We start from the raw sequence: 12355 nt of genomic DNA on the forward strand, positions 1-12355 counted from the left end.
AAGGCAGGTCTTTCACTTCAGTAAAATGCACTTTTAGGTTGTACTCTAAAATAGGAGAAGATTGCTGATAACTGATGGAATTGTTTTCATATGGTGTTGGAGTTTCAGCACAGCTATGTCTAACACTGGTTCTGTCACCCATTTTTAGTAGTGTTTATAACTCCTCATTACCAGTTGATCCTTTTGTCTTTAGTTTTTTTTAATTAATGTCACAATTGAAAGGAAAATCATGCTGCAGTTATGCATCCTGATACTTCAACAGTGACTGTGGATCAAACAGCAGATCACCAGCTTCTGCTGATGCAGAGTGGTTTAGGAACACAGAAATTACAAGATCAAAGAAGACAGATTCTTCTAATAGAGTATTCCATCCATAACAATAACAAAAGCTTCAGGAAAAAGGTGTCAGAATCCCTTCACAATTATGGAACAAGCTGCCATTCAGAAAAATTGTATAACTGCTGCTGTCCTTTTATTGTATGAGTTCACATTACCCATATATAAATTTTAGACTCTTCCCCCCTATTTTGCAAATTCCAGCTTTAAAAATGCATATAATAAACAGGAAATTTGCATCCCCCAATATAGCTCATGCTGTAAGCTTTGTTAATTCTAGTGAAAATTATCTTTAAAAGAAGCAATATGAAATGTATGTCTCGCAAGTTTCCATATTGTTCTTGCATAGAAACTGGCATTCACAGTCTCTGCTATCTCTGGAGATGAACAAACCAATAAAAAGGCATTATTCTCCTTACTGCTTAAGGATACTTTCATCATTTCAGTACCTCTGTCTTACTGAAACCTTTCTTTTTCTGGGTATTGTTATTCCCAATTAACTTTCAAGATCATAATACTTTATATAAAATATGATATTCTAGGAAAAATTATTTGCACTAAAGGAGTTAAAGAGACGCTCTTTAAAATAATACTAAATATCATACATATGCTCTAAATTTGACTTGGTATTTATTTGAATTAACCTTTCACAGGAAAAGCAATGATATTTATGCAGGTGAAATATTTTTTTAGAAATTTTATTTGGATTTTTCTGGTTTGCAGCTTGGTTGCATTTTTCTGAAAAATGGTACCTCAGTTTATTTCAGGTTTTTTTCTTCCTGTAATGCATATCTTTGTAGGAGCTATTAATACACATTTAGATAAACTTTCTGGAGGTTTTCAGTAGGTGGTAACAGCTGAAATGTCCCATCACCTATATTCCAAACAAGTGATGACCATGATCCAGTGGTCACTGTGTGACTGTAAATCAAGCCAGCACCTGGCACAGAGATGCCCACATCCCAAACTGCTTGTACTTGTCATTCCTTGGACAAGACTTGTCAGCAGAAAGGCAATGTGGCACTGAGATCCCTGGTGACTCTCTCATCCTTTTGAGACAAGGTCCCCAACCACCTTTGGCTGCACTTGTCCCCAGAGCTGGAGGATCATTCATGGCAGGACGCTGGGTAGTGCTGTTGTCCCTCTTCTGTTTTTTCAGCAGGCATCAAAGCAGTGGGGATCCTCTCGTCAACTCCACAGTCACTAATTCACTGCTTTTGCTCTTTCTTCTCTTTTATTCGCAGAGGGAGGTGCTAGGGTTGGAAGGGAGAGTGAAATGTATTACATTACAAGGGAGAGAGGAGGGAGTATTCTGTTTTGTAGAGCATGATTTGTTATCACACTAGCAATAAAGAGAAAAACAATGTTTGTATATTGCTGCTTCTGTAGTATTTCATCATCTTCTGGGACTGGTAGAGCAGCCTTTAGCAAAAAAGAATTCTTTGCTGCAGTTTTACTCATGTCAATATCTGCCTTTGAGTACGTTAAATTCAGTGTGGAATAGTTAATTCAGGACCTTGACCTATACTTGCTTTCTGAAATCATTCTAGCTCTTAAATTCTTATAAGCCAGAGGCTAGTACTTGAAACCTATTCACAATACGCCACAACACTTCTTGAGTCAAGATTTCCCTGTTACCCTCCTCTCTACAATGTTTTCTCCTTTGGTCTGCACTTCACAGGCAGAATTATTAGTACCTGTATAGAAAGAGACTGTGTCTTATTTTAGCAGTTTCGTGACAATAACAGTATTTCACTGCTCAGAAAGGGTCAAAACAACGTTCTCGCTGTACCGCTTAGCTAAAAAAAGTGAAAGAATGTCTTCTCACAAATCGCTGGAGAGTATGTTTGCAAGAAGTTACGAAACAGCATTTCAGCAGCAGATAGAAAAATAGCTGTGGAAACATCTTGGGTAAAAGCTGCAGGGAAAATAGACAACCTTGCAGTTTGCCAGTAAAATGCTTGCAGTTCTTCTCTTAGAGGTACAGAGAAAGAACGTAGAAGAACTAAATAATTTAGAACAAAAAGTGAAACAGAATTTGGGTAATTTTATTATTTGTTTCATAATTGTCTCCAATTCCTCATAGTTACATTTGTATATGCCAACAAGAAATAGTCAGAAGCCAGAATGAACCTGTATTTTTACATTTCTAAACATGACTAATAGAGTCAGAATGTGTGCTGTAATCTGCAGACTGGAGTTAGTAGCCCTTTATATGAGGTGTTAACTTAAACCCCTCTGAAACAGAGATCCCAAAAGGGAGTTCTAATGGAAACAGGACTACCAGAAGTGGACACAATTTTTAAATTCTTTGTAATAGACGTGTGATGTGCCAAGTAGATAAAAGTGAGGTACCAGCAGAGGACTTAGCTATGCACAATTCTGGTGAAGAAGCGTTATCATTAACTTTGCTTTGTTTGACCTCTCTAAAATTGCTTTATAGGGGAAGGGTCAGCTTTGCTTGCTTTGAAGCTAAAATCCAAGACTTCTTTTTTAGCACTTTCACAGCATGAAATGTGATAACTGTTAAAATGGATTTTGTATAACGGTTCTACATCCCAGTTTGAAACCACACTGTGGCATATATTTGACCATTTTGTACATATATTTTTTTTAATCTCTGAAAGAAAAATAACTAATTTTTTAAAATGCAAATTCAAAACTAGAATGTGTTAGGCTGCCATCCTTCACTTGAGAATGGTCACAAGCTGCCCCAGCTCCTCAAGCAGAGTATAAGGGCAAAATGCATACAAATCAAATGCTTAGTAGATGCTGACTTCCCAGTAGCATGTTGACTGGCTGTTTTGTTGAGATTTCACACACATACATAAAAATAACAGCATTTTTAGCTGATCCCAATAGATTTTTCTGTGCAGCTGCATCATTTGTAAAAGGCTTTTTGTTCCAATTCTTGAAGTCTGAAGTATTGCAAGTAATTTTTTTTTAAATCTCAATTATGATTTATGTGTTGTGATGACTTTAAGGGCTTGATTGGGCTACAAATGTGCTTTGAAAAAACAAGAAAATGTGTCCATGAAAAACACCGGCAGTTCAAAGCTGAATATTGAGCATACAGTTGTAAACTCACGTGGCACATGGCTGGGTAGGTTTTTTTGGCAGAGCCAGAGTCTCAACCTGCAGTGATGCTAAAGATATTAGCAAATTAGCACTGCAAAGCTTGCCAGCGTATTCGCTAGAGTCCTGCTCATGCTCTCACTGCTGTAATTAAAACTAATTATTTTCTAAAACATAGTAATACATGAATATGTGCAATAATCATTTTGTAGTGGGCAATCTGTGAAGTATTTTTTAAAGCTTCTTTTCCCCCTCCTGTCTTTGGCTCGCTGTGCAGTGTGCCTGCTGCCTGGTGCAAGCCAGCACTGTCATTTTGCAAGAGCCACACTACTCTGGTAAAGACAGTGATGGTTTACTGATTCTTACATTTTTACATGTGGGATATATATTTTTTTCTTTTTTATTGTCTTTTAGGCTATTATGTATTTTTCTTACTTCATATCCTTTGAAAGAAGGGCATGAGGGGGAATAAAAAGAGAGAAAGGGAAGGTAATCCAGTCTTTCACAAATGCAGTGCACATGGTTTTCAGCAGGCAAAGAATCACCTGGTGTCTTGCTGCTGTTTTCTGGTTATTTGCATTGATTCAGTGTCATGGCACCTCCTAGCATCTGCTCTACCCAGTAATTTCTTTCTATTTCTCTGAATGTTTCTTCTTGCATCTTTCTAGAAATCCAGGAACCAGGAACCCAGCAGCTCTGCAACAATAATACTATACTTGGCACTTGCATCTTCAAATAAAAAAAAACCTTAAACTCCTTGCACTCCTGGGAAGCAACTGCATGCCATTATCAGAGAAAGACATTTATGTGTTCGTTATAGTCCCACCTCATTTTGGCAGGAGGAAGAAGCTGAGTGCTGGTTGTCCAACAGAGCACAGTTTACAGCTTGTAATTCTGTAGTTAAGGCTCACAGTAGCTGGGCTGTTCATATTGAAGTCGTAGGGGCAGGAATTATCTGCTGGACACCAGCCTTAATACAGATGTAATTGGAAAATTCCATTTTTTTCTTAGATTCAACATGGCAAGCAGAATGTGCATTGTTTTCATTTACATTTGTGTATTGCTAAAGGGAGAGTGCAGTAATTAAATAGACTTATTTTGTTAAAATAGTGTGGTCAAACACAGAGACAGTTGAAGAGCACCAGCAGCATGAAGAATGAATTCTACTCTGTTAAGCGATGGTTGTTGTTGCATGGTGCTTGTATTCTCTTCTTGTTCATTCTCCTTTGTTTCCTCACTTCAACTGAAGAGGTTTCCAGGTTTCTGGATGCTAGAGTAACAGGACAGACGTGGGAAAACCTCTCCTTCATGTGGCACCTCAACCATGCAGCAGGAGGCGTGTTTTTTCCTACAAACCAAACAAAGTCATGCTTAACTGTTTCTCCTGTTTTCGATTAGCACCTATGGGTCTTGCAGATATGATGACACCTGGTGAGTCCAAACTTCCCCTTCCTCTCAAAGCAGATGGCAAAGAAGAAGGAGCCCCCCAACCCGAGAGCAAGTCAAAGGTATTTACCACCTTCCGCACGTGGTGTTGGTTCCGCCCGCAGAGGTCTGCTGTGTTGTCCTTCATCTCCTGGTTTTGGCCTACCCACTTCTGTTCTTTCCTGCATGCCTTTCCATTCACGTGCAATCTCTTTGTTTCTTTTTTTTTTGTTTCTTTTTATTTTTCTTTTTTTTTTCCTTTTCTTCATTGTGTGGATCTGAAAGTTACTAGTTCTTACGGCATTTTAACTTGCGGGGGCAAAGCATCCCAAGCCAAAAGTTGCGTGGGCATTTGGCTGTGCCAGGTGGGTGGGAAAGAAGGGTCTTGCCTGGTTTCAATCCTTGCAGCCATTTTTCTCTGCCTTCAGTTATAGCTTCCTGTTTTGGCCGCAGCAGCAACATACTTTAATATTTTGCTTTCCTGCCTTATTTAATTAAATAAGGTGAACGGCTTGTTTTTGTTTCTTTCTTTCATAATGAGAAACCCATGCTTAGCATTTCATATGAGCTTGAAGTAAGCATGGTGGCTTAGTGACTTTAGCCAAGCATCCAGCAAACTTTCCAAATTGTACTAACTATGTTGTTTTAATACCTTTTATATATATATATATAAATATATTTATATATGTGTGTGTATTCTGTATGTGTCTCTCTGTTTATATATATTTTATATATAAAAATTGGTCAGTCTGTTAAACTGGATGTATTTTTTTTGTTTTTAATAAAGTTTGCCCTGCCTTTGTCATATTTTTTTTTGTATTCCTCTACCACAGGATAGCTACAGCTCTCAGGGTATTTCTCAGCCCCCAACCCCAGGCAACCTGCCAGTCCCTTCCCCAATGTCCCCAAGCTCTGCTAGCATCTCCTCATTTCATGGAGATGAAAGTGATAGCATTAGCAGCCCAGGCTGGCCAAAGACTCCATCAAGCCCTGTAAGTGGCTCTGGTTATTTTGGTTTTTGTTTAATTTTTTGTAATTAATTATATTTTAATGCTTGCTTGTTTGTTTTGTAAATTCATTTTCTTTATTATTTATCCACTAAACAGTTTTCTTTCTTTATAACACTGGGTACAAATTCTGCTCTCGGACACATGACTGTAAGTTCCACTGCCTGGCTTCAGTGGGGCCTGAGCATGCTTATCCAAGGGCAAAATTTGTCCCAACAATACTTTGAAATAAGAAAGAGTAAAGTTGTGTGCATTATGCAAGTGTGCTGTCTGGTAAAACAGTGGTTGTTGTGAAGAAAACATCGTTCTTGTAATGCATCAGCTTCTAAGCATGCCGACTGTGTTGTTAAGAACAATTCCGTTTCTGTGCCTGGGCCCAAACTCCTTCACACAACTGACTTCACTCTGGTTGCTGCACTTTTCTTTACTAGGATTATTTAGAGGGAAAAAAAAAAAGAAAAAAAAAAGATAAAAAAAGAAAAAACAAAACAAAACAAAATGAGAAATCTTCTCCCCTATTGAAACTAATACCCATCAAAAGTTAAATTATAGACTCAGCACCACAAAAAAGTTGCCATTTTTATTTATGAAACATTTTTAATTTTGAATTGTGTATTTGGAAATACAACCATTAGGCTGTCAAGGCATAGTCTAAACCAAAATTGTTGCTAATTTGTTTCATTTGGTTATTTTGAAAAAACCCAGACTGTGAGCTAAAAAAAGTTCCTGATGCATGTACATTTTTAGAAAACTATTTTTTAGATGAGTAATGTTTAATCAGTCTCATACAGGTTGTAAAGAAGAACCTGAGAGAGATGTGTGGTACTAAAACCAAATTTCATCATCTGTCTTTCTATCTATATATATATGCACACACGTAGAATATCTGTATACATATATAGAAAAGAGAATGCAGACCTAAGATTATATGGTCTATGGGGAGCAAATGTCCATCTGGTAATTTTTGCTTTGTTTTGTTTTGTTTTTTTTTTAATAATTAAGAATATATATGTTGTTCCTCTCTTACTTCTTTTTAGCAAAAGTAGAAATGATCATAATTTCTCTGTAGAAAAATAATGTAACTTATTCTTGTGCAGAATATAAAGGGGGTTTTCCCCAGTGTTAAAGTGCACTTAAATTAGCAGTAATTCTTTGATAACAATTTTTACAAAGTGATATGTTACAGAGTGTGTCTCAGGGCAAACAGAGGAAGGCCAGTCAGAGGGGAAGAGATCTAGCTATCCAAAACCCAGACATTTACAGAATCCCCTGAGCAAGGGGGCAGCGTGGCATGAAATGCACCACTTAAATCTTTGGATGTTGATTTGACAGAAACTTTGAGTCTCAGAAGGCAGCTGATATTACTTGTTCCCACAAGGTCTCATCTTTTTCTTAAAAACATTTGTGAAAGGGTGACACCAAAAATTCTTTTAGTTCTCTTTGTAGTGATGTTTGGGATATTGCTTGTTTGGGCAGTTTTCTGGAGGAAAGCAAGAGAGTTATTGCACAGGCTGTCTAACACATTGAGTGCTTCCTCTACAACCAAAGAAGAATGTATTCCTGCGCTCTTGCATAAACTGCATAGCAAATCTTGGAGTCATCGTGAACATATGTGGAGGATTTTTTCGTGTAAATAAAGTATAGATGATTGACAGAGTATAACATTGGAAAAAATAAATGAGGAAAGTTTGTGCTTTCAATTTCTTCTGAATGTCCTTCTCTCCAAAAGCTTCAGTTAGACATGGATAAATACAGAGCTTTGGAATGATAGAAAAATAAGCGCTGCAAATGAGCTGATCCCTTTTTACCTATGAAGGCCAGTGGATTGGATAACTTCATCGACTTCAACAGCAGCCTGACATAGACTGGAACGATTGATTGCAGGCATTTCGTTACACTTGAAAACAGCCTGAATTGGTTCATTAAATCCCAAAGCTGTTTCATGTGCTACAACTTGTCCATTCCAGTAGAGAATAAAAGCAGAGGTGAATGGTCTCTGATTCACTTCAGGGTATCCCTGTGATCCTACTAAGTGGATCCTCTCTTTCAGCTGTTTTATGTGGAAGTGAGGCATGAGAAAATGGGGAGAAAGAACTGATGAACATTAGTATTTGAGGCTTCCTTGGATATGTCAGGAAAAGGACACTTCTGCTCTGCCAGTTTTGCATATAATGTGCATCCCTGAGAGTGGTGAGGTAGTTCTAAAATTCTTTAAAAGAGACATTTCAAGCGTGGCTGTAAACTATGCAGGGTCACTGCAACATGAGTAGAACGGTTACGAAAAGCGCATTAAATGCTGTTAACTGACCATAGGTACCCATGAACATGACAGTGAATGCACCTGAACAGTACTACACCTCCACGGTGCTAGCTGGGAGGAGTCTCCAGAGTCCTTCAGGAGAAAATCTTGACAAAGGAATGTGTACTGCACAAGCCTCTGCCAGGGATTGGACTTTGGCAGCTGCCTGTGTATGCACACTCTGTTCTGTAGTAAAGGAGGTCTGTGTAACACGTGTAATATTGGCAAATTCTTCACTGAAGTCAGGGAAAGGAACAGGAGATAATTGTATAAATATAGATCCTTAAAGATATGTAGAGAAGCAACTACCCACTGCCTTTCATGTGAAATTAACTCCTACATAAATTTGTGTTGCTCTGAAGGGTTCTGCAGACTCACCGTACAAGGGTCTGCATATAATACAGTTTTAATAGTGGGTAGGTGTATTGAAAAGAAAGTATGGGTTTTGACAGATTTAGATGGGAACTGGCTTTGGCATCCACATACTTTGGTGGAGTTTTTTTAATCACCCATTTAAACACTGCCACTGTATCATGTGGAAGAGTGCTGGGGATTGCAGGCAGAGTAGGATATAACTAAATCAGTAAAGATATATGCCATAGGCTTGCACTAGCATTCTTCTGATACCAAAATTATCAACATACTTAGCAGAAGAAAAAGTCGTGACTTGCTGGGATGTGCTCATTTTAGTTTAAAATGGGATCTTTCTCTTTTAAACCCTTGCTTTATAAGGGTTAATATTTAATATTTATAGGTAGTTTTAGGCTTCCAGCTGAACCTGCCCATGTGAAACTGAAGTTTGTTTGTGTGTAGACTAGCTTGCACACATCTGTCATTTTTATCCGTTTACTTTTATAAAAATAGAGAAGAGAAAAAGATCTTTACTCTTGAGGAATAGCATTCTTCCCTCCAGTGCATTCTTCTAAAGTTAACATTTCATTTTAGAAGAAAATTGCACCCATTTTACAAAGCATGACAACCTGAAAGCTCACACAGTAAGAAACACTTCTTACCTTCTGTAAGCTGTGAAAAGTTTTCAGATTATACTGTCATTTTAGAGCTTGCTGCCACACTGCTGAAAAGCAGCATCATTTGAGATGTAGAGTAGAAAAATGCAGAAGGAAAAATTCTTAACTGTTTCCCTCCTGCTCTGATTCTGATTTGGAAAAGTGAATCTTAACATATAAAAATGAAACCCTGAAACTTGTAAATCTGAACTTTCTTAATCATGGCTCACCATAAAAGTGAAATAGAAACTATGTTGTTGCCTCATATGTTAGAATATAAGCACATAGAAAATTTTCTGCATAAAAGCTGGAATTTCTCACCTTCATTTTTGTAGAGTTCTGGGGCATCTTAAGTGTCAGATTAAAATTGATGCTGGTGAGCAGTAGAGTAACTTTGTACTTAACTGCAAAAGGTAGTGGGGTAGTTCCAGTTCATTCAACTGTTCAGGCCTGTGTGATCATGTATCTGGTGCTCACCACATCAAATTAATAGCATCATGACTTCCCTCCATCCCCCTTTCCACCCACTAAAAAAAAACCCTCTCAAACTTTGAAAAAGTGCATTTGTTGTGAAGAGTTAAACCGATTTTTTTGAGTACCCAGATATATAGCAAATGCTGCTTTCAGTAAATTGGTTGCTATTACAGAATCAGTTTGTGCTTTCTTTGCATAATCTGCAGGATTCATATCAGTGTATTTCCTGCCAGCCACTTAGTATTAATAAAACAAATTTAGCCCTGACTCTCACTTCAGTAGGAGTTGTAACGCAACTGAGTCTGGCTGAATTAAATTCAGGTGTGCACCTCATTTCTAAGAAAGGTAATCATATATGTCTGTAGGAAGGATTGCTGTGAAGAAGTTACAGTGTCAGCAAGGCAGAAAGCTTTAAAGGAGGCTATTTATTTAATTAAAATTAATATCTATTCACTGGAAAGAATGGCAATGGCTCATGGAACTGCTAGGTCACCCCCTTGGCTTCACGTTTCTTTTCTTCTGGCTCTTTTCCAGTTTTGCCAAGTTGCAGCTGATTGCTGGAAGGAGATACAGAGTCTGTCATATTTTCCAGGCTAACATGCAAGATAAATGGTGGCAGTGCTCTTGAAATCACTGGCAGTGGGGTTCTACTCTGCTGTATCCCTCTTTCATGGTGTTGAGTGCCAGGCCTCACTACTATGTGGGGACATGGACAAAGTGAGGGGTTCTGTAGCATCTGTGAGGTACAGGGAGAATCTTTTTTAGAGATGTTCAGATAGGAATGAGTTTCTGTTTACTTGACAATAGTCTGTCTTTAGTTCAAAGTAATGAAAAGACAAAAGAGGGAAAGAGTGATTGACTAGATGAGTTTTAAGAAGTGTCTACTGCAATCAACAACAAAGTTTAGGCTTTTACTATACAGACATAAAGGATATGTTTCCCTTCACATATTTGGCTCCTTTCCCAAAGCTTTATGTCAGTCTTTTTTCCTTGTGTTTAATTCTGAACCACTCCCATCTTCCAGTGCTGAGCAAATCAGTTCACTTTCTGCAAGTAGGAGGGTTGTCCTGCTGTAGCAGCAGCCCCTTTCTGCTGTCAGAGCTGAGGCAGCTTGGGTAGGGTCTGTGACAGTCTGTCCACGCATGGCACAGAGCCCAGCTCACAGGGTTACATTGCACAGAAAAGATCCGGTGAGAATTTATAGCTTGTGTAGCAGCCTCAGCTTTCTGCTGTCGCTACATTAAAAAAAAAAAAAAAAAAAAAAAGGGGGAGAAAAAATCGAACATAACATGAGCTTTCATTAGCTGTAAAGGCCAAAGAGCAGCAGGAAAGCAGATTCACTCCTACCTTTTTGCCACAGAGATGGAATTCTGCTCTTGCCACCTCTTCTGCTTTTTCTGGTGGTGTCTCAGCTCTGATTGCTGTCCATCCTTGGTTTCCCCAGGTCATAACACACATTCCCTTTGCAAGGACAACAGAGATGTGTATCATCAGTACTCCATCAAGGCAGAAGAGCAGTTGCTACTTGCAAGCTTTATTGGATCAGGCAGCTAATTGGCAGTTCACAAAGAGTATTGCCACCAATCTCCTTGTAGGCACTCTTGCTCATCTTGCTTTTTGGCTACCAGTGGTGTGAAGTGGTAATAAAGCATAACCATTTGTGACTCTGAAGAGAGGACTACTTCTCCATGTACTAGTTTGCTATGATTCACACTTTAGGCTATTTTTGTGCAATTCCTGCTCTAGAGGATCACTTTCAGGTTTTCTAGCCCATCTTTGAGGGCAAAGAGGAGAGGATTGATTTGGTTTTAGGATTTTCTAAACTTGTGTGGGACAAACTTGTTTATAATTTTACTGGAATACTTGCTTGCAAAGCACTTTGAGATAAGTGGATGAGAAGCACTCTGTGAGAGCTACCTCTTCTTAAAATGACATGAGGCAACATCAGAAACTTGCCTTCTGGGATCCAAAGTTCAGATCAGTTAAAGAAATATGAGAATGGGGAGTTTGGGCCCTTTATTTATAAAGCTGACTTTTCTGTATATGGACAGAATGTACTGTTTGTGCCTGAACTAGTAGCCTTCATTCCTGACTGTTGTGTGATAGCTTTAGTTTGTTTGACATCTTCTCTTTTTCAGTGTTGTGAGTTTCTTACTTTCTTTTCCCTTCCCCTCCCACCCTTCCCCCAACTCTTTCTTTCTTCTTGCAATTTAGAAATCAAGTTCCTCTACCACAACTGGAGAGAAGATCACTAAAGTCTATGAGCTAGGAAATGAGCCAGAGCGCAAGATGTGGGTGGATCGGTACCTGACGTTCATGGAGGAGAGGGGCACGCCTGTGGCCAGTCTGCCAGCTGTGGGCAAGAAGCCCTTGGACCTGTTCAGGCTCTACGTCTGCGTCAAGGAGATCGGAGGTTTAGCACAGGTGAGAAGAACTGGTTAAAAGTGAACCTTCAAAAAGCCAATATTCTTTTTTTCTAGAGTATTCCTGCTGGATACATCATTAGGTTTTCAGCCCAGACAATATTGTTGAAGAAAATGGTTTCATGCTTTGATACCTTTCTGGAGTTCATTTTGGGCTGCATAATGGCCCTAAAACTTTAGAGTTTGAATCAAGATTGGCCATTGCTGTAGACAGATGAAATTGTTGCCTTTTCCGGGGAATCTAGTAATGCTGCTGAGAGAAGAAAATAGGAAAAGGCCACTGGATCAAAATTATGAGTAAGAAGATGA

The 12355-nt window shown here is 38.6% G+C and overlaps 1 protein-coding gene across 6 annotated transcripts in view; it reads left to right on the forward strand.

Annotated features, from left to right (window-relative positions):
• Nucleotides 1-12355, forward strand: part of ARID1B (AT-rich interaction domain 1B) — a 326002-nt gene that overhangs the window by 286879 nt on the left and 26768 nt on the right. For all 6 annotated transcript variants that reach the window (XM_068184669.1, XM_068184668.1, XM_068184670.1 and 3 more), the window contains 3 exons: nucleotides 4810-4919; nucleotides 5670-5828; nucleotides 11838-12047. In XM_068184669.1, the coding sequence (XP_068040770.1) occupies nucleotides 4810-4919; nucleotides 5670-5828; nucleotides 11838-12047 (479 nt within the window). The remainder of the gene's footprint in view (nucleotides 1-4809; nucleotides 4920-5669; nucleotides 5829-11837; nucleotides 12048-12355) is intronic.

This window comes from Anomalospiza imberbis, chromosome 3, assembly GCF_031753505.1.
Source record: "Anomalospiza imberbis isolate Cuckoo-Finch-1a 21T00152 chromosome 3, ASM3175350v1, whole genome shotgun sequence".
Taxonomy (NCBI): Eukaryota; Metazoa; Chordata; class Aves; order Passeriformes; family Viduidae; genus Anomalospiza; species Anomalospiza imberbis.